The sequence below is a fragment of the Myxine glutinosa genome, chromosome 8 (assembly GCF_964187855.1).
Source record: "Myxine glutinosa chromosome 8, kmMyxGlut1.1, whole genome shotgun sequence".
Taxonomy (NCBI): domain Eukaryota; kingdom Metazoa; phylum Chordata; class Myxini; order Myxiniformes; family Myxinidae; genus Myxine; species Myxine glutinosa.
In genome coordinates this window covers 98,980,795-99,008,437 of record NC_136268.1, presented here as the reverse complement: position 1 = coordinate 99,008,437, position 27,643 = coordinate 98,980,795, and the positions used below count along the sequence as shown (strand labels likewise).

The following is a 27,643-nucleotide window of genomic DNA, read 5'->3' as shown; positions in this document are numbered from 1 at the left end:
AAAAAAAGAACCCGGAACATGTATGAAAAAAGGGAACAGCGTTCTGATTGGCTACCCTAACCTGCCGTGCTCATTGGAGCAGCGGAGAACGTCCGGCAACGCGATTGGTCCATCCAAACGGTGGAAAATTACGTAGGCACAAAGGTTTTAAAAACGCTCAGGAGGAGGAGGTGCTTCCTTTCCTTACACGTTGGCGGCGTGGTCAGGCGGGCGCCATTTCGCATCGTCCAAGTGGGAACGGCAGCGCGAAACTCAAAAGGAAGATAAGACAAGATCGAGTTGTTACTGCAGTCGGTGAGGTGAGGAACAGGGCGCCTGAGGGAATCGCGAAAAGAAAGTGGGGGCGACGTCGGAGAGGGTTCGAGCCGAGTACGACCTTTCGGGACGGAAAGGGTGGTGATGGATCCTCAGCAAGTGATCTCCCTTTCTTTGGGGAAGATCCATAGCTCGCGGGTTCAGCGAGGGGGGGTGAAGCTCCACAAGAGCCTCCTCGTCTCCTTGGTTCTGCGGAACGCGCGGCAGGCCTGTTTGCACGGCCTCGCCGCGTCCTCGTGGCTGTGCGAGCCCGACCTCACGACCCCCGACCCCACGGGGGGAGACCCGGACCGCCCCGCGGACGAATCGGGCCCGTTGGACGCCGGCGGAGCGACAGCTTTCTGCGCCGGGCCCTCGGAACTGTCGGACGACGGCGCGTTCGTGTCCGGGTGCGGAGGCGGGTGCCGTTGCTGCGGCATGGACACGTCGCACGTCGAGGAGGGCGTCTCCGGCGAATGTGAAACGACCGTCCTGGACTTGGACACGAACACTTTGCTCACCACGGCCGAGGCCGGACGGCAAGAGCAACAACTGCAGTCGGCGGTGAAGAGAAAGCGAACCGTGTCCGTGGACCCGGGCGCCGCGTTACTCACGGACGAGGTGCGGGAGGACGATACGGCGACGCGGGCGAGATTGGGGGACTCGACCTCGACGCCGCCGTCGACCGACCCGACGTCGCCACCGCCGAACAAGAGGACGAGGCTCGAAGACCTTCCCGCGGCGCCGCCCGACGGCGCCAACATCCTCAACCTGATCAGCATCTTCGGAGCGGGTTTCTCGGGCCTGGCGAGCGTTTGCTCCCCTCGGCCGGCAGACTTCGGCCCCGCTGTGCAGACGCAGAGTCCTCCCGTGGAGTCGGCCCAGGCCGGGTGTGCCAAGCTGAGCTTGGGGGACGTGTGTGCCCTGAGCGGGCAACCTGTGGCTGCGTGTTGAGATACCTGGCGTGTTCCGTACCAGGAATTGATGAATAATGATTGATGTAGATGATCTGGAAGTCCATGTTGGTGCTGTTCGATCATATCGTCTTGGTGGTGGGGTGGTGGGGGGGAAGGGGGGGTGGTGCTGTTCGATCATATCGTCTTGGTGGTGGTGGGGGGGGGGGGGGGGAATGGGAGGGATTGGTGCAGGATTTGCCCCTTACCATCGCCGTCTATTTCTTACCCCCCTCCCCCATATCCCACCTACTTCCCTGCCTTCCCCCATTTCTCCGAATCAAATTACCTTCACTTCCCCCCTCCTCCCCCACTCCAAACCTCTGCCCCGTTCTCCCCTTTACCTTTTCCATTTCCCCCTCTTTCTCAGCAATTTGTTTCGACTCTTTCATCCATAAGTTATTTTTTCTGCAACCCTCCCCCCTCACTCCCCCCACCCCCCAATATGTTTCTTTCCTGCACCCTTCTCCCTTCCTCACCATTTATTTCCTTCCCCACCTACTTATTTTATTTATATTGTTATCCCTTCAATTTATTTATCTCGTTACTACGTCGACCTATGTTATCCTCTCACTTCACTTCTCTGTTCATGCTGTTTCGCGATTTCCCCCCTTCCAGCCTCATTCCCCACTTAACCCCCAATCTCCCTTTCCAAAAAGCTTTTTTCCTGTCTGCTTCCATTTCATTGTCTGAGTCTTTCTATTCTGACATTTGTGCTACTGTTGGCTCTGCCAACATTACATTTATGTCCACCACCATAGCCCTCTCCATAACCACCACAGCTCTCAACACCACCACCACCACCACAGCTCTCAACACCAACACCACCACAGCTCTCAACACCAACACCACCACAGCTCTCAACACCAACACCACCACAGCTCTCAACACCACCACCACCACTACAACTCTCAACACCACCACTACCACCACCACAGCTCTCAACACCACCACCACCACCACCACAGCTCTCAACACCAACACCACCACAGCTCTCAACACCAACACCACCACAGCTCTCAACACCACCACCACAACTACAACTCTCAACACTACCACCACCACAGCTCTCAACACCACCACCACCACCACAGCTCTCAACACCACCACCACAGCTCTCAACACCACCACCACAGCTCCCAACACCACCACCACCACCACAGCTCCCAACACCACCACCACAGCTCTCAACACCACCACCACAGCTCTCAACACCACCACCACAGCTCTCAACACCACCACCACAGCTCTCAACACCACCACCACAGCTCCCAACACCACCACCACCACCACAGCTCTCAACACCACCACCACCACAGCTCTCAACACCACCACCACCACAGCTCTCAACACCACCACCACCACAGCTCTCAACACCACCACCATAGCTCTCAACACCACCACCACCACCACCATAGCTCTCAACAACACCACAGCTCTCAACACCACCACCACCACCACAGCTCTCAACACCACCACCACCACCACAGCTCTCCTCAACACCACCACCACCACAGCTCTCAACAACACCACCACCACAGCTCTCAACAACACCACCACCACCACAGCTCTCAACACCACCACCACCACAGCTCTCAACACCACCACCACCATAGCTCTCAACACCACCACCACCATAGCTCTCAACACCACCACAGCTCTCAACACCACCACCACAGCTCTCAACACCACCACCACCACCACCACAGCTCTCAACACCACCACCACCACCACAGCTCTCAACACCACCACCACCACAGCTCTCAACAACACCACCACCACAGTTCTCAACACCACCACCACCACAGCTCTCAACACCACCACCACCACAGCTCTCAACACTACCACTACCACAGCTCTCAACACCACCACAGCTCTCAACACCACCACAGCTCTCAACACCACCACAGCTCTCAACACCACCACCACCACAGCTCTCAACACCACTACCACCACAGCTCTCAACACCACCACCACCACCACAACAGCTCTAATTAAAGGCTGTAGCAAAAAAGAGAGATCCTGAACTTGCTTTTTGTAACTTAACGATTATACCTCTGTGCCTGTTGTTGGAGGCTTTGGTTCACTGAGAGCCTCAGCTGGAACAGCGTTATGTCCTATCTGCTTGGCTCCATTTGCCCTGACTTGCAAGATCTTGACCTTTTGGTGAACCTCTGTTACTGTTTTTGCACAGTTTATAGTTTTTTTTCACCTGGTTTTGCTTTGTTCTTGCTCTGTTATGAGGTGATCGTAGATGGAACCATATAAAACTGCATTAAAGCAATAACGTTTACAAATCAAATGTTTGAATTGTTCTTTGCTGAAACTTGTACATATTCTGTTTCTACATATTGTTTCACCTATATGTTGAAATGTTTTGAATTATTGTTTTTTTTTTATATACAGTAATTAAAGTTTTTGTTTTTAAACTGACAAATGCTTTTGGGTGTTACTTTAACCGTCCATTGCATTTTATTTTGCTTTACATCAGGAGTTAAGATGGTGTTTTCCAATCTGTTTTGTATGCACTTCACCTCTCCCTACTCCTCCTCCCCTCGAATATTGAGGCTATGATCTTCTACTTCTTAAGTCGGCTCTTAGGCCGAACTGGGTCAACGTTGATCCTCAGCTTCCAGTCCTCTCGATCAAGCATTGCTGTGTGCAGTTCCGCTGTCTCCAGGTCTGTATGATCTAAATTTGCTATGATCTACCTTGTCTCCATAATCTACCTATATGCAATGTTTTAAAAGCTACCTGTACACATTTATATATCATTATGGAATGTTGACCTCATTTTACAGCCACCTTCATATTTTTTTTTTAATTGATGGTTTCACTTGTCCCGAGTCATATTAATTACGTATGTGCACATGTAGAATTTATGATCTGCATGCCCCTTCCATTACTTCTACTCCCTCCCAAACGCTCCACTCTTTCTACAGTAATTTATTTTTTTCTAATTTCGTTTTCGAATTTAAAAGTAATTTAGTGTTCCTCATCACCTTGTCCCGTTTTCCTAATTTATTTTAGCGCCCCCCCCTACTCCCCCCTTTCCCTATGCACATCTAAGATGACCTCCAACCTGCAGCTGATATTCACAGTGATGATCCGTTTTTTTTTTTTTTTTTTTTTTTTTTTTTTTTGTTGTATACAAGGTCGAGGCTCGTGAAAGAGCGAACATTAATCACACAGAAAGACAAACCGACACATAAAACATATAACATAGGGAGCGGTAGACAAGATGGGGAGAGAGGGGGAAGGACACAAACACAACATTTGAGAGCAGGGACCGAGAGACATGGAGACATCGAGAGATCTGAGAGAGGGCGAGGGCTTGGGGGGGGGGGGGGGCGTGGGAAGGGGGCGGTGGGAGAGGTATAAAACATATGGACACTGCCAGGACTTCCAGGAAAGAAGTTGGAATTTCAAACAAGGTGGATCTGGGGTGAATTAGCGGGGGTAGAAAAGATCAAGGTTTTGGATGGGGGAAGATAAGAGATGGTGGTGAACAGCTGTTTTAAAGACCTGGAGGGAGGAGTGGGATTGAAGGGAGTGAGGGAGTTTGTTCCAGAGGCGGGAGAAAAGAGGAATGAAAGAGTGAAGGTGAGCAGAGAGCCGAGATTTCGGCAGTTTAACCATCAGAGGGTTGCTGGCAGATCTTGTGCGACCTGTAGGAATATTTGGGGGACAGAGCACAGAGAGAGCTGGGGGTGCAAGGCCGGAGAGGAGTCGGTAGAAGACAGAAAGACCACCTACCTGCCTGCGGTGAGTGAGTGAAAGGCCCTCAGAGATAGCTTCATCGCGGGAGATTCCAATAATTCTGAAAGCTTTGGTTTCAACAGCGTGAAGCCGAGCTAGGTGTGAGGCAGGAGCACCGGCCCATAGGGGAGAACAGTATTCCATTGAGCTGCGGATGAAAGCCTTGTATGTGGTGAGGAGCTCAGGTGTGCCGAGGAAGGACTTCGCACGACGGAGGATGCCCAGTCGGCGACTGGCTTTGGAGGCCAGCTTGGAAATGTGGTTTTCCCAAGAAAGATCATGGCAGATAGTGAGACCCAAAATCTTGAGCGACAGAACTTCTTGGAGAGGATTGTTGAGAAAGTAGATGGGAGGGTTGTCCAGTCGATCTTTTCGGAGAGACATAGTAAGAGTGTGAGATTTGTCAGGATTGAAAGACATGTTCCACTTGTTTGACCAGTCTGTGATTTTGTCCAGGTCTTCAGAGAGTGAGGAGGCAGCAGACTGCCGATCTGAGGGAAGAGGAATGGAGCGGCAGAGAGTGGAGTCATCAGCAAAGAGATAGAGAGGATTTTCGAGAGAGTCAGAGAGATCATTGATGAAGACCAGAAAAAGCACGGGGCCCAGAACACTGCCTTGGGGAACTCCAGCCTGAACAGGAAGAGGAGATGAGAGAAACCCATTCAGGGCCACACGTTGACGACGACTAGAGAGGAAGTCCGCCAGCCATGCGTGGAGATTTCCATGGATACCAAAGGAGGAGAGTTTGGTGAGCAGAGCGGGGTGCCAGACCGTGTCGAAGGCACGTGATATGTCGAGGGAGACAGCTCTAATTTCCTGTTTGGCATTGAGGACCTCCATCCATTGTTGAGACAGCAGAAGCAGCATGTCCAGAGTAGAGTGACCTGGTCTGAAACCAAATTGATGATCAGAGATCAAGCCATTGGAGAAGAGGAAAGATTTCATATCCGAAGCAATGATGGATTCCATGACTTTGCTGATAATTGGGAGAAGGCTGATTGGTCTGTAGTTGCTAGGATCTGTTTTTGCACCTTTTTTGTGCAAAGCGGTGATGTTGGCTGATTTCCAAGCAGATGGCAGTTGACCTTGAGCAAAAGAGAGGGTGAAGAGAACAGAGAGAGGGTGAGATAGAGCAGCAGAGCAGGATTTTAGGACCCGTGGGCTGATGCCGTCGGGTCCAGTTGCAGATTCAGAGTCGAGGGTTGACAGAAACTTTTCCACCTTGTCAGGAGGAAAGGACACGGAGTCCAGGAGCAGCAGGGTACGACTGGGTATGGTGGGTACAGAGAGGGATGGGTTTGGGACACAAGATTTAGAGGCAAACACAGAGTTGAGGCATTCAGCTTTTTCACGTGCGGAGTCAGCTGTGTAGCCGTTTGAGGTAAGGGAGGGGATGGAGGGGGAACAAACACCAGAAACGGATTTGACCAGACGCCACCAGGATTTGGAAGAGGGAGACAGATAAGAGAGTTCGGTCTTGAGAACGGAGAGATATTGTTTCCTGGCTCTCCTGAGGGTGGACACACACTTGTTTCGGGCTTTGTGAAAGGAAATGAGATTTCCTTCCGTTGGATTTGCTTTCCAGGAGACGAAGGCAAGTTGTTTCTGGGCAACAGCCTCACCACAAGATTCCGTGTACCATGGACGGGAGGAAGGGTATGACAACTGAAGACGAGATGGGATAAATCTGTGCATGAGAGAGAGCAATTTACTTTGGAAGAATTCCCAGGATGAGTTGATGTCAGAGGTGGTAGAGATGGGAGACCAGTCCAGATGATTGATGGCTGCTTGAAGACCGTGCCAGTTGGCCTGAGTGAAATGCCAGACTCGTCGACGCTGAGCAGGCTCTCTGAGGATGGTCAGAGAGATGTCCACTTTAACAAGGACATGATCAGATGATCCGATCGGAGCAGAAGAAGAGCAGCAGACATTTTCAGGGAAGTTAGTCATAACCAAGTCCAGAAGAGAAGATGTTCCGTTGACTGAGATCCGGGTCGGGAAATTGACAGATTGTGTCAGTCCCAGTGAGTCGCAGAAGTCCTTTGCTGAGGAGCCATGGCTGGTGAGAGAGGTACCCACACCCAGCCAACTGGCATGATGACAGTTGAAATCACCACATATGAGGAAGAGAGAGTTGGGATGAGTAGATAGAAGTTGGTCCATATCATCAGACAGCGAGATGTAGATTGAGTCATCACTGTTTGGTGGACGGTACAACACACATATGAACAAGAGGTGGGAGCGAAGGGGAAGCCGTAGCCAGAGGTATTCCTGGGGGTGAGGTGGAGAGAGTGCAGTGCAGGGCGAGTGAGGAAGAGAGTTTTTGATAAAGATAGCAACCCCGAAATAAGTTTATTTAGGACTCCAGTCGGTAAATATTACCTTTCATTTCGGTGACTGAAGTTATGGTATCAAGCTGCTTCATGCTGTAGTCACCTTCATGCAATTGCATCATTTTCCTATTTGAGCAGTAATTTCTTCCATATTCCCTGAATGGATTTACTTGAAGGACTTTGTCATTATGTGAAATAGGGCTTGGCTTAAAGAACGTTAAGTTTGGAAGTGTGTAACAGAAGGTTCTGAGTGGCAAGGTCCCCAAATACATAGAGGCAATGGTGTATGAATGACCTTGTTTTGGCATCCATGGTCAAAATTGCTGTGATCACAGTCATGTGACGAGACCCTTACTTCTGAGCATCTGGGAAAATCCGTTAAGCTGGGTTAAAGTTGGAGGTTTTTATAATATGGATCCTAAGGCTCGCTCGTGCATCTACGACAGCTCATATGGACACTGGTGGATTGAGGGACATTGTAGGAATGAAAGTTGTAATAATGACTGGATATATGCTTAAATTAATATCAATGAAGCACTGAACCCTAAACAACAACAACAACAGGCATTTTAAGGCCATTTTCCCTGCTAGAGCGGGGGTTAGCCTTGCGGTCCCCATGACAATCTTCTCCATCTTGCCCTATTTTCTGCATCTCTCCTTGTTAACCCCCTTGCCCGCATTTCTTCTTCCATCACCTTTAGCCAAGTCTTTCTCGGTCTTCCCCGTCCTCTACTTCCTTCTACATTCATTGCCATCACTCTTCTCATCCAGTCACTTTCATCCTTCCTCAACACATGACCAAACCATCTCAACCTGTTTCACTGAACCCTAAACATTCCATTGAAAAGAGAACCGCTGTTCTAAAAGTATCTGGGCCACTCACAAGCAAGGATTCTGAGGGTCGAACAAGTACATCGTTTTTAATAGATAGAGCACATAAAATGCCAGATTGTTTAAAATACCTTTAAAGCCTGTTGTAATATGATCAAAATTAACATTATTAAAGGGTGTCCTGTATAATGAGCTGTGGATGGATGCTGTGAAGAGGAACAGGTTGAGATGGTTTCGTCATGTGTTGAAGGGTGAAAGTGACTGGTTGAGAAGAGTGATGGAAATGAATGTAGAAGGAAGTAGAGGACGGGGAAGACCGAGAAAGACTTGGCTAAAGATGGTCGAAGAAGAAATGCAGGCAAGGGGGTTAAAAAGGAGAGATGCAGAAAATAGGGCAAAATGGAGAAGATTGTCATGGGGACCGGACCGCAAGGCTAACCTCTGCTCTAGCAGGGAAAATGGCCTGAAAATGCGTTGTTGGTGTCCTGTATAATGAGCTGATTTATTTTATACTCGTGATTTGTAATCATGGTGCTTTGTTTTGGTACTCGTGCTCTATCATGGATTGGCAATTGTCCTTGGTGCTAATGTGTGATGCAATAGTTCTCCATAAGCTTAAGTGTACACCTTTATTGCAAGTATGCATGGTGATTTCTGGAGTCGAAAATACTGAAAACCGTGACCTCACTGCCCTCAAAACACATCAGAGCCTTAAAGGAACGTTGTTTTGCATGTTATCACATTTTAGTAAATATCACATCGGACTATGCTGCCCATCTTGTATTGTGGAGAACAAGTGAAAGATTATCTTGTTACAATAAATGTAAGGCGTTGGTAAGGATGCGACAGGATGGTACAGAGGCAACGCATTTACCTTTGAGCTGTCTAAGTCTGGGTTCGATTACCGAACAGACTATGAATGAATGAATGAATGAATGAAATAAATGATCGTTTTAAGGCCATTTTCCCCGCCAGAGCGGGGGTTAACCTTGCGGGCCCCATGACAATCATGGTTCCTTGTTTGAGGCAATGTTTTATGGCCAGATGCCCTTCCTGACGCCAATTAACTATTGACTATAAACTATATATATATATAACTATAAAAAACCACCTTTAGAGGCCATTTTTCCCCGCAAGCGGGGGTTGGCCTTTTTCGGGGACCGTGGTTGTTGTTGTTTTTTTGGTCCCCTTTTTGAAGCGATGTTTTACGGCCGGATGCCCTTCCTGCCGCCAACCCTTTTTGTTGCCTTTTTACGACAAACAGGGAATTACCAGTGATCTGGTACTCAATTTGCCGACCTCGGAAGGATGACAGGCTGAGTCAACCCCCCTGGCGTTAATTCAGCGATCGACCGGGATTCGAACCCAGGATCCTAGGATCCTAAGCTGGCACCCTAGCCGCTAGCCCAACACCAGGCTGTATATATATAACTATATAAACTATATATATATAATTAACTATATATTGATTAACTATTGACTATTAACTGATGCCAATAGACTATAAACTATTGAATTTATGCTTCGCAGGCAGGGTGATAAATTGGGGTGCCATCTCTCGGATGGACATTAAGCTTTGTGTGCTCTTTATAATCCACAATTTCTGGACGTTCAAAATCCCACGGCGTCCTTCGTGTGGACCATAGAGTATTGCCGACACCCTAATATTACAAATTCCTTGGGAAGATCTAGGTAAACTACTCGGGGTAATCCTTGATGTGGTGTGCTACTGAATGATAAATGGCACAGAAAGGTTTGGGATACTTCAAGCATAGTTCCAATTCTACACATACATACGCAGTCGTAAACATAATTGTTTTCTTGCACACTTTCTCACTTTCATTTGGCGATTTAAGAAAAATCGACAATGCCCAACAAAATGAAGGGTTTTTTTTTTTTTTTTTTTTTTTTTTTTGCAGGGGATAGGCAGTGATTGTTCAGCATCATAAATTACATGGTACTTGCAAAGAACCCATCTTGGACCAGTTAATCCCCTCATTTGCTGAGAGTCTTAACTCGTGAGGAATATTTTATCACCTCCAGCACCGAAGGTGGATGGACATTATGTATTCACCCCAGACTTTGTGAGCAGGATATCTCAAGTTATGGACAGATTTGGATGAAACCTGGTGGTCTGATTCGGTGTGTGACAAGAACAAATCGATTAGATTTTGGTTAAATCCAGATCCGGATCAGAGAATTTTTTGGGATTATTCACCATTGAGATGCAAGGCCAAAAACTATATGTAGCATGATGTTTCTAAAAGTTATGGATGGTTAAAACAAAAGTTGGTGGATAAGTTTGGTAGGTGACAAGAACGAGCTGATTGGATTTTAGTTATTACTCGTAATACTGCCCATCACTGTGAGATGTTGTATGGCACATTTAAATGGAGTAAATTTGGGTCCTCCCCTCACCCTGAAATCTGGGGCAATGAATGCTTTTCACCCCTAAAAGTGTACTCGTGCCCCCACCACCTCCCCCCACTCACCAACACCAGGTGTCAATTCACGAGAAACACCTGCTACATCTGGGAACGGCCTGGTAGGTGAGGGAGGGGGGGGGGGGTGGCTATCTAGCCCATGACCTGCCTCTGGATACCCCCATAAAGGATGCAAAGTTTGGTAGAGATTGCGCAGCAGCTTTGGATTCTCATAAATATCAGATGTACATATGTAGAGAATTACCCTATTTGATGTACTGTACAAGGTATGCATTAATATGACATCTATTTCTGTGACAAAGGAAGATTGAACAAAATAAATCATGTTTTTCGTATACTTAGGTGAAGTACTTGTATGGGAGATTGTGCGGATGATGAATAAATAAATGGATGAGGTGTGTGCGCGTCTAAAGGTGTTTTTTTGTGGAGTTCTACTGGAGCTTTCTGATGTGTAATGTGGTACACCAAAATATCGTAATGATCTGAGTTGATGAGGCTTACTAATTACAAATAATCTGGAAGAATCCCTGTTTCGAAACGCACGCCATGTTAAGGTGTATACAGTGACTTCAGAATGTATTCACACCCCTTGACTTTTCACATTTTCTTGTCACAGCCTAAATTTAAATTAAGTTTTTTTATTTTTTTTTTGGTCACTGATCCACACATAATATCCCATAATGTCAGTGGAATTTTTTTTTTTTAAATAAGTTTTCACAAATTAATCAAAAATGAAAAGCTGAAATGTTTTGAGTCAAGTATTCAGCCCCTTTGCTATGGCAAAAAATTGTGCTCAGGTGCATCTAATTTCCTTTGATCATTCTTGATCAAATTTTTTAAAATTTGTTTCTTGATTCTTGTTTCTTGATTCTTGGTTTTTATTCTTGATCAAATCTCTATGCCTCTACAACTTGATTGGAGTCCACTTGTGGTCACTTCAATTAATTGGACATGATATAGGAAGAAGCACATTTTTCTATTCAAGAACGGCACTCGGTCAAGAGCATACCTCCGCCTGGTTAGCCATATCACTCAATGGTGAAGAATCACTAAAAATTCCAGTAGTCGGATCCGAATCCGGATCTTCAAAATCTAATAATTTCGTTCTTGTCACATACAGTGCATTCAGAAAGTATTCAGACCCCTTCACTTTTTTTACATTTTGTTATGTTGCAGCCTTTTGCTGAAATCGTTTGAATTCATTTTTTCCCTCATCAATCTACACTCAATACCCCATAATGACAAAGAGAAAACAGGATTTTAGAAAGTTTTGCAAATTTATTAAAAAGAAAAAACTGAAATATCACATTGACATAAGTATTCATACCCTTTGCTATGACACTTGAAATTTAGCTCAGGTCCCTCCCATTTCTCTTGATCATCTTTGAGATGTTTCGACACCTTGATTGGAGTACACATGTGGTAAATTCAATTGATTGGACATGATTTGGAAAGGCACACACCTGTCCATATAAGGTCTCACAGCTGACAGTGCATATCAGAGCATAAACCAAGCCATGAGGTCGAAGGAACTGCCTGCAGAACTCAGACAGGATTGTGTCAAGGCACAGATCTGGGGAAGCCTACAAAAAAATTTCGGCTGCATTGAAGGTTCCCAAAAGGCACAGTGGCCTCCAAAATTCTTAAATGGAAGAAGTTTGGAACAACCAAGACTCTTCCTCGAGCTGGCTACCCGGCCAACTGAACAATCGGGGGAGAAGGGCCTTGGTAAGAAAGGTGACCAAGAACCCGATGGTCACTGGCTGAGCTCCAGAGATCCTGTGTGGAGATGGGAGAAACTTCCAGAAGGACAACCATACTGCAACACTCCACCGATCTGGGCTTTATGGCAGAGTGGCCAGACGGAAGCCTCTCCTCGGTGAAGGTCACATTCTTGGTCACCTCTCTTACCAAGGCCCTTCTCCCCCGATTTTTCCGTTTGGCCAGGCGGCCAGCTCGTGGAAGAGTCCTGGTTGTTCCAAACTTCTTCCATTTAAGAATTATGAAGGCCACTGTGCTTTTGGGAACCTTCAATGCAGCAGAATTTTTTTTGTAGGCTTCCCCAGATCTGTGCTTCGACACAATCCTGTCTCTGAGTTCCCTATTGCATATGGAAGAACCCTATTGAAAATTAGGTCACCACGTTAAAATCCAAGATGGCCGCCGCCATGTATGTCTGAACCTTGTGAGCGGAATATCTTGAAAAACAAATGAACTACTAACTTCTAATCTGGTGTGTGGGTGTATCTCGGCATAAGGAAGAACGCTATTGAAAATTGGGTCGCCACGTCAAAATCCAAGATGGCCACCACCATATATACTTATGTCCGTGCGTGCATAAGCGAAGGACCGAATTCTAATTTGGTGAGTGGGTGCAACTAGGCATATGGAAGAACCCTATTGAAAATTGTCGCCACTTCAAAATCCAAGATGGCCGCCGCCATGTATGTCTGAAGCTTGTGAGCGGAATATCTTGAAAAATAAACGAACTATACACAAAGAATTAAGTTAAGCACCCCCCCCCGTTTTTTTACAACCTCGCACATTACAAGTTTGTTGTCGTCAAAACAGTGTAATATACCCATGATATTGCTATATTTTCTGGAGAAGTGATATTATGGTCACATAAAAACATAACAATCATGCCGTTTTCAATATTTTATTCTGAATAATTTAAGGTGAAATTTTTTGGGAATTTTAGGCATATTTTCACCTCAATTTAAGTATGGAGCTATAGGTCCATCATGGACAGTGTGGATGACGTTTATGTTTTCTAACGTACAGTCATTGTTCTGAGAAGACCTCTAGCGATCTTTGCGTCAATAACGTGTGTAGGACCCACGTGATCGGATCACTGACTCAACCAATCACTTTTTTTCACTTTGATCACTCAATTTCATCAATGGATAATTGCTATTGTCATACCAATCATTATTTGATCTCACATACCTTAGAATATATGCCAATGTATACATATACACAAAGAATATATATTAGGGGGTGCTTACCTTAATTCGTTGTGTAGGGGTGCTTAACTTAATTCTTTGTGTATACTAACTTCTAATCTGGTGTGTGGGTGTATCTACGCATAAGGAAGAATGCTATTGAAAATTGGGTCGCCACGTCAAAATCCAAGATGGCCGCCTTGCGTCTTCCACTTTGTCAACTCACATCACTTTACCGACGGGGGACCGAGGCGTAACGCTTGTTCTTAAATGGAAGAAGTTTGGAACAACCACGACTCTTCCTCGAGCTGGCCGCCCGGCCAAACTGAGCAATCGGGGGAGAAGGGCCTTGGTAATAGAGGTGACCAAGAACCCGATGGTCACTGGCTGAGCTCCAGAGATCCTGTGTGGAGATGGGAGAAACTTCCAGAAGGACAACCATCACTGCAACACTCCACCGATCTGGGCTTCATGGCAGAGTGGCCAGACGGAAGCCTCTCCTCAGTGAAAGACACATGAAAGCCCACAGAAGCTTGTTTCTCACAGTCTGAGAGTCCTTTAGGTGCATTTTTGCAAACTCCAAGCGGGCTTTCATGTGTCTTTCACTGAGGAGAGGCTTCCGTCTGGCCACTCTGCCATAAAGCCCAGATCGGTGGAGTGTTGCAGTGATGGTTGTCCTTCTGGAAGTTTCTCCCATCTCCACACAGGATCTCTGGAGCTCAGCCAGAGTGACCATCGGGTTCTTGGTCACCTCTATTACCAAGGCCCTTCTTCCCCGATTGCTCAGTTTGGCCAGGCGGCCAGCTCTAGGAAGAGTCCTCGTTGTTCCAAACTTCTTCCATTTAAGAATTATGGAGGCCACTGTGCTCTTCGGAACCTTCAATGCAGCAGAGATTTTTTTTGTGGGCTTCCCCAGATCTGTGCCTCAACACAATTCTGTCTCTGAGCTCTGCAGGCAGTTCCTTCGACCTCATGGCTTGGTTTTTGCTCTGATATGCATTGTCAGCTGTGAGACCTTATATAGACAGGTGTGTGCCTTTTCAAATCATGTCCAATCAATTGAATTTACCACAGGTGGACTCCAATCAAGGTGTAGAAACATCTCAAAGATGATCAAGAGAAATTGGAGGCACCTGAGCTAAATTTCAAGTGTCATAGCAAAGGGTATGAATACTTATGTCAATGTGATATTTCAGTTTTTTCTTTTTAATAAATTTGCAAAACTTTCCAAAATCCTGTTTTCACTTTGTCATTATGGGGTATTGAGTGTAGATTGATGAGGGAAAAAATGAATTTAAAGGATTTCAGCATAAGGCTGCAACATAACAAAATGTGAAAAAAGTGAAGGGGTCTGAATACTTTCTGAATGCACTGTAGCAAGTCCAACAGACCATTTGCCATGAAAATATCTGTAGAATAAACCAAGTGTGGCAATCGACCTCCGGTGAGAGAGTGGTTGAAGAGTTAAACCAATCTCCACACCAAACAGGTTGACTGCCATTCTGGAGCCTATCAAGTAAAGATAAGTGGCAGGCTGGTGCTCTAGCCCCAATATGGCAACAGTACTCCATGAAGGGACGTATAGTCGTCTTATACAGGTACAAAACGGCCTCAGGAGGTAAATACCTCTGTGCTCGATAAAGACAACCAACTCGCTTGGAAGCACTCTTAGAAATACCAGAAATGTACTTATCCCAATGGAGGTTAGAGGAGATGTCCAGACCAAGAAGCCAAAGCTCAGATGATGCTGTTAAGGTTGAAGACCCCATGTGCCGAGAAGGGAAAGACCTATTTCTAGAGCGAGATATGGACAACAATTTAGTTGCCTTTGCATTGAAGGTTACCAGCCAGGCATGCCCCCATTTCAACACATTCTCGAAATCATTGTCCAGTGAAACTCCAACCTCATTAGTGGCGTTGAGTGAATCAACAGATATACAGTAAAGTGAGAAATCACCAGCATGCATTGCAAGCTGAGATGGAACATTATCAGGAAGATAATTGTTATAAACAAGGAGCAAAGTTGGACCAAGGACAGAGCCCTGTGGAATACCAAAATTGAAGGAGCAACTCGGAGAGATTGACTCTCAGATACCACCATCTTGCGATTTGTAAGGATAGCCGAAATGATTGAATGCATCGCTCCTGATACACCATATGACTGAGGCTTGTGTAGTAGACCCTTGTGTCACATTTTATCAAAGGCTTTTGAGATATCCAAAGCAAATAATCGAGCTTCACCCTTGAGCTCCACTGCCCTGTTGAAAGGAGCCATGATTAAGGACAGCAGATCAGTAGAGCGAGAATAGCGAAAGCTATACTGACAGTAAGTGAGAATTTCATTCCCCTCCAGATGGCTGAGAAGTTGTTCATTGATGAAGCATTCAAATACCTTACTTATTACAGGGAGCAGGCTGATGGGGTGTTAGTTACTTGGTTCAGCATGCTCACCGGCACCCTTGAAAACAGGGACAACAGAAGCCACCTTTCATGATGAAGGAAACACTGAAGCAGACAAGCACAGGTTGTATAGCTTGGCAACAATCGATGACAGTTCAGGACAACACATCTTCAATACAATCACAGGGATTCCATCAGCACCAGTCACTTTTAAGTCATCTAGGGTACGAATACTTCTGGCAACCTTCTTGGGGGTGATAAATGGAACAGAAATATCAGAATCTATGAGATGGAAAATCAAGAAGAGGGTATCCCTGATCATTGAGGGTACAATTAGAAACAAGAAAGAGCAATCAGAGATTGCAAACCCTTGCCAGGATGTATTTTCCATGGTTTTTAAGGCTTTTGTGTTAAAACAAATATGGCGGCCGAACCATGTGACCGATGACGTCGTCATTTTTTTTTCCCCTAAACGAATTTATTCCGAGATTATGCTCAATAAATTTCATCTTGATCGGATGAAGTTTTGTACTTGTCGAATTATGACGTCATAATGGAGGCACCTATGACATCATCATTAACATATTTTATTCCCCATGGAGAGTTCTTTACAATGAGGCATGTCTCAAGTTTTTCTATTCAGCGCTGTCGGAGATATATAGGTGCAAAGGTTTTCGGTTTTTCCAAGGTGGCGGCCAAACCACGTGAACGATGACGTCTTCATTATTTTTTTTCCTCCACCAGTTTATGCCGACATGGCGCTCAATAAATTTCGTCTTGATAGGCTGAAGTTTTGTACTTGTCGAATTATGATGTCATAATGGAGGCACCTATGACATCATCATTAACATTTTATTCCTAATGGAGAGTTCTTTACAATGAGCCGTGTCTCAAGTTTTTCTATTCAGCGCTTTCCGAGATATAGAGGTGCAAAGTTTTTCGATTTTTCCAAGATGGCGGCCAAACCACGTGAGCGATGACGTCATAATTATCATAAAAAAATTATACAGGAGGAGTTGCACCTATGGTGAAAATTTCCTGTCAATCGGACTAACGGTTGCAGAGAAATCATATTATTCTGTGCGGACAAACAAACGGACTCATGCAATACCCTCTCCTCTGGCGAGGGTAACGAAGCGATTTGAAAAGAGGTTAGCCTTATCCAGAGGTGAGGTAACCATCTCATATCCATGACAGAGAGGAGGTAGAGAAGATTTATTGTGGTTGAGTACACTGTTGCCAATCTGTCACAAGTCCCGAGAGCCAAGGCGTTGTTTTTTTTTTTGTATACATAATCGAGGCTCGTGAAAGAGCTAACATTTATCACACAAACAAATCAAACAGACAAACAAACAAAGTATATAAAAAGGGGAGCGGTAGACAAGATGGGGAGAGAAGGGGAAGCACATAAACACAACATTTGTGAGGGACATCGGGAATGTGTGGGAGGGAGAGGGCTTGGGGGGAGGCAGCGTGGGAAGGAGGAGGGGGGTGGGAGAAGTATAAACACAAGGACACCAAGGACTTCCAGGAAAGAAGTTGGTATTTAAAAAAAGTGGATTTGGGGTGAAATTAGCGGGGGTAGAAAAGATCAAGGTTTTTGATGGGGGAAGATAAGAGATGGTGGTGAACAGCTGTTTTAAAGACCTGGAGGAAGGAGTGGGATTGAAGGGAGTGGGGGAGTTTGTTCCAGAGGTGGGAGAAAAGGGGAATGAAGGAGCGAAGGTGAGCAGAAAGCCTAGATTTTGGCGGTTTAACCATAAGAGGGTTGCTGGCAGATCTTGTGCGACCTGTAGGAATATTTGGGGGACAGAGCACTGAAGGAGCTGGGGGAGCAAGGCCGGAGAGGAGTCGGTAGAAGACAGAAAGACCACCAACCTGCCTGTGGTGAGTGAGTGAAAGGCCCTCAGAGTTAGCTTCATCACAGGAGATTCCAATGATTCTGAACGCTTTGGTTTCAACAGCGTGAAGACGAGCTAGGTGTGAGGTAGGAGCACCAGCCCAGAGGGGAGAGCAGTACTCCATTGAGCTGCGGATGAAAGCCTTGTATGTGGTGAGGAGCTCAGGTGTGCCAAGGAAGGACTTCGCACGACGGAGGATGCCCAGTCGGCGACTGGCTTTGGAGGCCAGATTTGAAATGTGGTTTTCCCAGGAAAGATCATGGCAGATAGTGAGACCCAAAAGCTTGAGTGACAGAACTTCTTGGAGAGGATTATTCAGAAAGTGGATGGGAGGGTTGTCCAGTCGGTCTTTTCGGAGAGACATCGTAAGAGTGTGAGATTTGTCAGGATTGAAAGAATGGCTACGGAAGCAGTATATTGCTGCTTGGCATCCTCAAGAACTCTTTTACAGTGGTTACTTGCTTTGCGGAACAGACATTTGGACTCCTTGCACTGCTTGAAATAGTGGTTGCGATGAGCAATGCTGGTGCATGAGCCAGAGTGAATCATGGATGTGAATCAACCTTCACTTGATAGGTATGTTGGGGAATATAAATGTCGATACCAGTGCAAATCCTTTGGGATATTTCACCGACACCCATATCAGAACCAAGACTGAAAACTGAGGTCCATGCACATCAGCAAGAAATGATCGGAATCCATCCCAATCAATTTTTCCAAACTGAAACACAGAGCGATGAAAAGGATGCACTGGAGTTGAGAATGAGGAATAAGAGACAGAAACAGTTACCAATTGGAAGGAGAACATTGGCAACACAGTCATCAGGATTAGAACAGAAAAAGAGATCAAGCAAGTATATTCCATCAAAAGCATGGACAGGAAGGAATATGAGTGGGAGAGGAAACAATTTGGGTGAGATTTTGAGAGATTGAGAAATGATAGGTATCGATACCAGGAGTCTCACTATTGCGAGAGTGTACCAGCCACTCCTTGTGGTGAACACTGAAGTCACTAAATACCATGATGTGTGCAAAAGGGTGGAGTAAAATAACCCTGTCAATGCTGGAAATCGGCCAGATCTGGACATGAACCAAAATCTAATTGGCTTGTTCTTGTCATCTAACCAACTCATCCACCTAGTTTTGTCATAATCGGTCCAAAACGTTTTGAAATATTGTGCTATATATCGTTTTTGGCCCAATTTCTCAATGGTGCAGAATAATTTAAGAAATTGTCTGATCCGGATTTGGATCTTCACCAAAATCGAATCGATTCGGCCTTGTCACAAACCCAACTCGTCCACGTTTTGTCCGAATCCGTCCACAACTTTTTGAGATATCGTGTTTTATATATATATTGTTGCGGTTTTGAGTTTTGATAAGTCAGTATAATAAAGGTAAAATTTCCCCCTCATAGTTAGTCACACAAGCAACATGTAGCCTCGCGATAGTGTAGTTATCTCTTAGTATTTGTGAGCTTAGTCCTTTTCTTATGTTAGTTCTGCGTTGAGTAGAGTAAGGAGAATAGGTCCTACTTCTACTGACTATCCCACCTCCCTAGCCTCATGCCTCTTTGTGCTGACTTTGGTTCATTTTGGGCGAATTAACTCGAGGCAGGCCTAGGAGGGTCGGGGTGGGGCCGAATGAGGGCGGCAGAGGAGCTGACGGTAAGCGTGAGCCGCCAATCAGGGCTCAGAGGGTGTGGCGGCAGCACTGCATTACAGGGCGTGGTTGGAAGGTTCCAGAGGGTTCAAGAAGGTTCGGGGCGTATCTCTCTAAGCCGTTGCGCAAAGCCCCCAAGAGGACTCGCGCAAGGAGGACCCGAGCGTCAAAGGACTCGTTGAGTAAGGACTGAGCACCAGCGGTTGAGAGTTGAGTTCCAGCAGTGCGGTGAGCCGAAGAGGACTTTGAGAGATACGCGAGTGGAGAAAGACGCGCATTGAACCAGGATACGCGCTGATATATAAAGCGACGCTCGGTTGAGCTTAAAACCGAGCTGCGTACAGTGCATTAAGTTACGTGAGTGATAACGGCTGTGTAACCGCCAGCCGCGCTGAGAGACGCGTATTTTCCTTCTTACCTCATCGGCTGCCTTTTGTTCGGGAGACGCGCTACGAGGACCCTTCCACCGCCTGCTTGCCATCTTCGCGGGACGTGCTGGGACCGTGGAGAGCCGGACGGGGCCGTTCCTGGACGACCACGTCGGCGCGGTTGGCCTGAACATCAACCTACCTGCAATCCCCTGTGTGAGTGTGACGGGCCCGAGTCTGGGCAGTAAGATAAGACTGACTAAGTGCTACTCTGTGTTTCTGCATCCACTGATCATTGTATATACGTGTGGGAATCATAATTAAACCTGTGTTCTTCCTTTTCCATTCGATCGTCCTCGTGATTTCCTCATTGACTAAGTGTGGTACGAATAGAACTGCTCGAATCGGGGTCCAATATTTAACGGTAACTGCACGGACCACGTGGTACTCAATCCGCTCGGCGTACCCAAATCACACGTGGCTCGTGCGAGGCTTGCTTCCCCGCTTCCATGGTGGTGCAAGGATTTAGGTACGAGCGAGACTTGGTCCCGAAACCCTACCTTGCGTTTGGCCGGAAGAGGCATTTCAAGTCTCTCGGTTCCGTCAAGCCCAGAAAGAACAAGGGGATTAATCCCCCCTTGGTAAGGGGAAGAAGGGCGGCGGAGAACCGTAACGATATATATCGGTTTTTGCCCGATCACTTAATGGTGAAGAATCGCTTAAACCATTCTCTGATCTGGATCCGGATTCGAATTTACACCAAAATTAATTCAATTCTTGTTGATCACACCTAACCTGTCCACCAAGTCTAATCCAAATTTGCCCACAACTTTTTGAGATATTGTGATAAACATCGTTTTTTCCCTATCAATGGTGAAGAATCGCATACATATTTCTCAGATCCTGATCCAGATCTTCACCAAAATCGAATCATCTCATCCTTGTCGCATAGCTTGAAATAGTGGTCACATAGCCTTCACCCAACCTCTCCACCAAATTTTGTCTGAATCCATCCACAAGTTTTTGAGATATCCTGTTCACAAACAAACCATGGTGAAAACATAATGTGTCATCTATATCTATCTATAATTCCAGTAATCTCTGTGTGTGTGTCTGTGTGTATGTCTGTGTGTCTGTGTGTTTGTCTGTGACCGCTGTTTCTCGACAACCACGGGTCCGATATACTTGAAACTTGCCAGGTATATTGCTGGGGACCCGAGGATGTGCCTTTTCAAGGTTTCATATTAATCGGAGAAGTAGTTACCGAGCTATGTCCAAAAAACGATTCAACCAATCAGAGAGCAGCGAGCTATCACGTGTGCCGAACGTGGCGAACAGACTGCCTCGGACGGCACATTTGAGAGCGTATTCATTTATTTCACGTTGGCAAACTATGTTGGCGCTATGTTGGCGTTAAACTATGTTTTAAAACTAATTAAAACTAATTTGCGATTCATCGTAACTGCGATATGCGACCTTCCGGACAGTCAAATGAGGACGTCACTTCCGGACTTACGGATAGTCATAGTGACGACGTACTGATGCTGAACGTGGCGAGCAGACGCTGTAAGGTACGATCGATTGTAGTACACGTTTATAATAACTCTGCCGATACAGGCCCGATTAACTGCAGCGCCATCCGAGCTGCGGCGTCGGGACGATACATTCATTGTACGGTCACATCACGCACTTACGGGCACGCCCATGGGCCCATGGGCACGCCCATGCATGCATGGGCGAAGACATTTTTTTTTTTTTTTTTGGCAAGGAACGGGCACCCACGTACGGGCACGTCCTAGTATATATAAAACACAGTTTGTGTGTTTGTGTGTGTGTGTGTGTGTGTGTATATATATAATGTTACCGGTAGACTCCTAAACGGAGAGGCTCACGTACTTGATATTTGGCACAGACATGGCCATTGAGCCTGGGAAGAACATGGCTGACCTAAAAATTTATTTCATAATATTTTTTTCCCATATTTTTACCTCAGCGCATTTCAGCGAGGAATATTATGCACCGAATCTGACCGGTGGCAGAGCAGTGCGCTGATTCGCTCAGAGCGATCACGTGATGTTCCTTGCCGCCATTAACTCAGTTACGCATTCGCACGTATTTCAGAGCGAAAAGCGATTGCGTTTTTTCACATTTCAGTGAGGAACATTGCCATTCACACCACATAGGTTTTTTTTCCTTTCATCTTTAGATCCATATTTTTTATCAGCGAATCTGAATCGGTGGCAGAGCAGCGCGCTGATTCGCTCATTCGCGCTCAATGATAACGATCACGTGATGACATGATCACGAATGATGTTCGTGACGCGATCACGTGATGTTCCTTGCCGCCATCAAGTAGCATAGATTTGATTTTAGCATGATTAGCATTTAGCATGATTTAGCATGATATAGCATAGATAGTAGCATGTTTCACATAGATTTTTTTTCAGCGAGGAATATTATACACGGATTCTGACCGGTGGCAGAGCAGCGCGCTGATTCGCTCAGAGCGATCACGTGATGTTCCGAATAAGCACAATCAATTGAGTGTGCCACATGAGTCTGCGATAAGTGTTTAAAGTAAAGTTAAAAAAAATAAAAAATGTTAACGTGCCGTTGTTAGCCTATTCATGTATAGTTTGTGTTGTATTTAGCTGTGGCTGAGCTAAGATGTAGCTGAACTTCAGAGTCGTTGACTCTGGTATCCTTTGACCTCTTAATCACCTTGCTCCATTGGGACAAATCCAAGTAATAAGCGCATCGGCAGGTAAATCCACCGGAGCGAGGTGAAACACCTCTCAGGTTGAAATAATGTGAGTTATTCCATCTCCGCCGCCAGTTGGCTTCACTTTTCACGGAGTATGAGCGTTCTATATATTTTCAATTCAGTGCGCCCGACTCGCTCACGTACTTGATTTGTGGCATAGACATGGCCATTGGGCCTTCACGGTGTAATTTGTGCGAGGCTTTTGTCCGAGTGAGCTTGAGTCGAGAGGGCGAATGTACGGGTTGGGAATGTACGGGTCTCCCTTCCCCCACCCGGCAACGCCGGTACTGGAGGGCGTCACAGGATCGGTGAGTCTCCAAAATCCGCTTCGTGCTGTTGCGAAGATTCAGGACGATGTCGCGATTGTTGTGCTGCTCTCCGACCATGAGAACTGCAACGTCATTGTTGACTGGCCCTCCCCTTCCCTCCCCCTCCGTCCTCCCCCTCCCTTCCCCCTCCGTCCTCCCCCTCCCTTCCCCCTCCACCCTACCCTGTTCCCCTCCCCCTTTCCCCCTCCCTTTTCCCCCTCCCCCTCCCTTTTCCCCCTCCCCCTCCATTTTCCCCCTCCCCCTCCCTTTTCCCCCTCCCCCTCCCTTTTCCCCCTCCCCCTCCCTTTTCCCCCTCCCCCTCCCTTTTCCCCCTCCCATCCCTTTTCCCCCTCCCATCCCTTTTCCCCCTCCCCCTCCCTTTCCCCCCTCCCCCTCCCTTTTCCCCCTCGCCCTCCCTTTTCCCCCTCCCATCCCTTTTCCCCCTCCCTTTCCCCCCTCCCCCTCCCTTTCCCCCTCCCCCTCCCTTTCCCCCCTCCCCCTCCCTTTCCCCCCTCCCCCTCCCTTTTCCCCCTCCCCCTCCCTTTTCCCCCTCCCCCTACCCCTTCCCCCCTTTCCCCTCCCCTCCCCCCCTCCTCCTCTCCTCCCCTCCCCCCTCTCCTCCCCTCCCCCCTCCCCCTCCCCCATCTTCTCCCTCACGTTTATACACTGAATGCCGGGTACTTCCCCCCCCCCCCTTTTCTCCCCTCCCCCCCTCTCTCCCCCCTCCCCTCCCCCCATCCCCTCCCCATCCCCTCCCCCCTGCCCCTTCCCCTCCCCCCTCTCCTCTCCTCTCCCATCCTTCCTTCTCCTCCCCTCCTCCCCTCCCCCTCCCCCCTCTTCTCCCTCACGTTTATACACGGAATGCCGGGTACTCCCCCCCCCCTCTTCTCCTCCTCCCCCCTCTTCTCCCCTCCCCCCCCCTCTTCTCCCCTCCCCCCCCTCTTCTCCCCTCCCCCCCCTCTTCTCCCCTCCCCCCCCTCTTCTCCCCTCCCCCCTCTTCTCCCCTCCCCCCCTCTTCTCCCCTCCCCCCCTCTTCTCCCCTCCCCCCCCTCTTCTCCCCTCCCCCCCCTCTTCTCCCCTCCCCCCCTCTCCTCCCCTCCCCCCCCCCGTTCCCCTCCCCTCCTCTTGCCCCTCCCCTCCTCTTGCCCCTCCCCTCCTCTTCCCCCTCCCCTCCCCCGCCCGGCAATGCCGGGTACTTCTGCTAGTTATCAATAACAGCGAAGGCTTTCAGTGATCCTCATCTTACGTTCACACACACATGTGGGACACGTCTTGTAAACCTGGCTCTTCAAAAATCCCCAAAAGGAAGAAATCTGCTGGGGTCAAAGTTGGGGACCGGGATGCCCATGAAACATTCATTACTAAACTGAGAGATTATGTTTTCCCCTAACTGTTGCCTTAGAAATGCATAACAATTCTTACAATATGGCATTTTGCTCCATCTTGTTGAAACTATGCATCTGTGAACACTATTTCTACGCCGCAACACCGATTATGTGGACCGATTATGACATCTTCGTAAAATTAATTGACGAAGGAGAGAATGGTGTTATAGCCTCCTGAATGCTTGCTGAGTTGCAATAACAGAGCCTAATTTAATATGGAGTTGTACAATTTTAATCCACACGTCGTAATGCTCCATCATTCAAATCTGCAGGGCTTCACCTGTCTCACACACGCATCAAAAAAAATCAATTATACAGATATTTCGTTCAAATATATACATTACAAATGTGTCACATAAATGCCACACCCTGTAGTGGGATTCCTTCCAGCAGTCCAGGTGTGCATAGAAGTCAGACAGACACGAATCAAATTACATACAGTGTGATATGGAATGGAAGTTGTTTTCACCCCTGTCTGTCTGTCTGTCTGTGAACAGGATGTCTCAATAAGTTATGGACGCAAATTACATACAGTGTGATATGGAATGGAAGTTGTTTTCACCCCTGTCTGTCTGTCTGTCTGTGAACAGGATGTCTCAATAAGTTATGGACGCATTCAGACAACATTTGGTGGAGAGGTTGGGTATGTGACAAAGACGTAATGATTAGATTTTGGTGAAGATCTGGATTTGGTGAAGATTCTGAGTGATAGGGCCAAAAACGATATATAGCATGATATTTTAAAAAAAAGTTGTGAATGACATGGCAAAACTTGGTGGATGAGTTGGTTCGGTGACAAGAACAAGTCTATTACATTTTGGTTCAGGTCCGGATCCTGATCCGGCCTATTAGTGGCATACAAAACATAAACTTCCTCATTCCTCTTTACTCCCGCCTCTGGAACAAACTCCCTCACTCTCTTCAATCCCACTCCTCCCTCCAGGTCTTTAAAACAGCTGTTCACCACCACCTCTTATCTTCCCCCATCCAAAACCTTGATCTTTTATACCCCCGCTAATTTCACCCCAGATCCACTTTTTTTGAAATACCGACTTCTTTCCTGGAAGTCCTAGCAATGTTCATGTGTTTTATACCTCTCCCAACCCCCCCCCCCCCTGCCTTCCTATGCCTCCTCCCCCCAAGCCCCCTCCCTCCCACAGATCTTCCGATGTCTCTGTTCTCTGCTGTTGTACTTGTGTGCTTCCCTCTCTCTCCCCATCTTGTCTCCCACCCCCTTTATTGTATGTTTTGTTTGTCCGTTTTTTTTTTTTGTGATTGATGTTAGCTCTTACATGAGCCTCGATCATGTATACAAAAAACCCCCCCAAAAACCTATTCAGCCTGGCGGAGGTATGCGCTCCACCTAGTGCCGTTATAGTTGGTCCTGTATCCATTGAATCAACAGTTAATTCAGACATATATCTTTAATTTAATCCATATTTTAATCAATGCCATGCTCCATTATGACGTTTTACATCGCTTATGGAATATGGGCCGACACATTGTTTGAGATGCAATTGTTAATCTCTGCCATTGTTCCTGACTTTCTCCATAAAACTTTTGACACTGTCATTTCTTTCAAGTTTTCAGATAGGCACCAACTTGGAATAACTTTGGCTTGCTCCTTAGACCAGACTTGCGCATATATATTTTACGGGGACATCTGAAGAGTGTAGTCATTATGCAAAGGCCACAAATTCTCAAAAAATCCACAGGAACTGAGTAATTCTGCAATTCCATCGATGGAGACGTGTGCTGCAGACTAGTGAATGATGTAATCTTTCAGTTGGAGGAAGTGAAATGGCAACGTTGTAGTCGCCATTGTACATTGCTGCTTTACACATTTTCATTTCAGTATTTTTTTTATTGTTGAAGTAAAACATGGAAATTTTACATCCAGCTGGAGACTCGATTAAACAAAGAGTGCATCACACCCTTCTCACACAAGCATTAAACATGCGAATTGAGTTATAATAGGTACAAATGATAGTCTAGGATATAGGTTCTCAAAGTGGTCCCTACCGCCCCCCAGTGGGCGCTGGGAACTTTCAGGGGGGCGCTCGAGAGTCCACGGGCAGCAGGGGGGCGCTGGCAATGATTTGGGGGGCACTGGCGATTTAGAGGAGCAGCGGCGATTTGGAGCGCTCATTGGGCTTCCTGTAGTCTGAACAGGTTACCCGGCGCCATTCGGCAAATTGGCCATCCAATCAACGACCACATTCTTTCCCCCTTCGCATGGTTTTTATGATCACATATTCGCTGATGTCGTGTAGGTATTAGGTTTGACCCGTTTGCTTGCCCTCTTCTCAACAGTGGTCGAGTTTCTGTCGGAAATTGATACGGAGCTATCGGAGAAAGTGAATGCGATTGAGCATGATGTGGCTTACCTCACGGACATATTCACTATACTGAATGATGTCAACAAACAACTCCAGGGTGACCATATGACGCTGATTAAAGCAAAGAAAGTGATCGGCGCGTCCGTAACCAAGGTGACTCTGCACAGGGAAACCCTTGGCCGCAGAGATATGTACCACTTTCCCCAGTTGGCAAAGGAAACTGCTGTTTCTGATGAAGAGCTGCTCGTTTATTGCAATAACCTTGAGAAGATTCGTGGAGATATGGAGCAGCGTTTCAGAGACATGCTAGAACTGTCGGTGCCAGCATGGGTGATCAACCCATTCAAATGTGACATTCAAGATGTGAAGTGTGAATTACAGGACGAAATTATCAACCTCCACAATGATGATGAGGTGAAGGCAAGATTCTCACAGCATGAATACGGCAAATTCTGGATTCTGGAGCGGGGCGAATACCCCGCAATGTGGACAGAGGCAGAACTGCTGCTGATGGCGTTCCCCACATCATACCTCGTTGAAAGAGGGTTCAGCGCCGTGATGGTGCTGCTGACCAAGTATCGAAACCGCCTTGACATTACCAAGAGGGGTGATCTGCGTCTCTACCTCACTGAGATGGAGCCAGACGTTCGTAATCTCGCAGCGAGTCACCAGGCCCACCCTTCACACTAACGGCATTTGGGCCTGTGATAACAGATTCCCAGTTTGCCTCACCTGGACCTGTTCTGCTGAAACATTGTAGGTCGTGCAAAATAAAATAAAAAGTAAAGTAAAATAAAGTAAAATGTTATTCAGAAAATATTTGGCTTCTGTTATTTTTGCTTCCTATCTACATAAATTCTGGGTGTCCGACCACGAACGATAGGACAAGGGGGGCATTGGGCCGGTCCAAGAGGGCAGAAGGGGGCGGTAGTCCAAAAAAGTTTGAGAACCACTGCC

At 46.9% G+C, this 27,643-nt stretch overlaps 2 protein-coding genes across 2 annotated transcripts; both read left to right on the top strand.

Annotated features, from left to right (window-relative positions):
- Positions 1-399: 399 nt before the first annotated feature.
- On the top strand, positions 400-1,248 carry IER5 (immediate early response 5). The gene has a single exon (XM_068125606.1). The coding sequence runs from the start codon at positions 400-402 to the stop codon at positions 1,246-1,248; it is 849 nt and encodes a 282-aa protein (XP_067981707.1).
- Positions 1,249-3,873: 2,625 nt separating this feature from the next.
- On the top strand, positions 3,874-27,643 carry LOC144893308 (zinc finger BED domain-containing protein 5-like). Its single transcript, XM_078783570.1, has 2 exons — positions 3,874-3,927; positions 26,661-27,643. Exon 2 carries the CDS (start codon positions 26,792-26,794, stop codon positions 27,374-27,376), a length of 585 nt encoding a protein of 194 aa, XP_078639696.1. The 5' UTR covers positions 3,874-3,927; positions 26,661-26,791; the 3' UTR covers positions 27,377-27,643.

What these genes read in the sequence shown, in the direction of transcription:
- LOC144893308 (XM_078783570.1), top strand. Translation starts at nt 26,792, where the DNA reads ATGACGCTGATTAAAGCAAAGAAAGTGATCGGCGCGTCCGTAACCAAG.
- IER5 (XM_068125606.1), top strand. Translation starts at nt 400, where the DNA reads ATGGATCCTCAGCAAGTGATCTCCCTTTCTTTGGGGAAGATCCATAGC.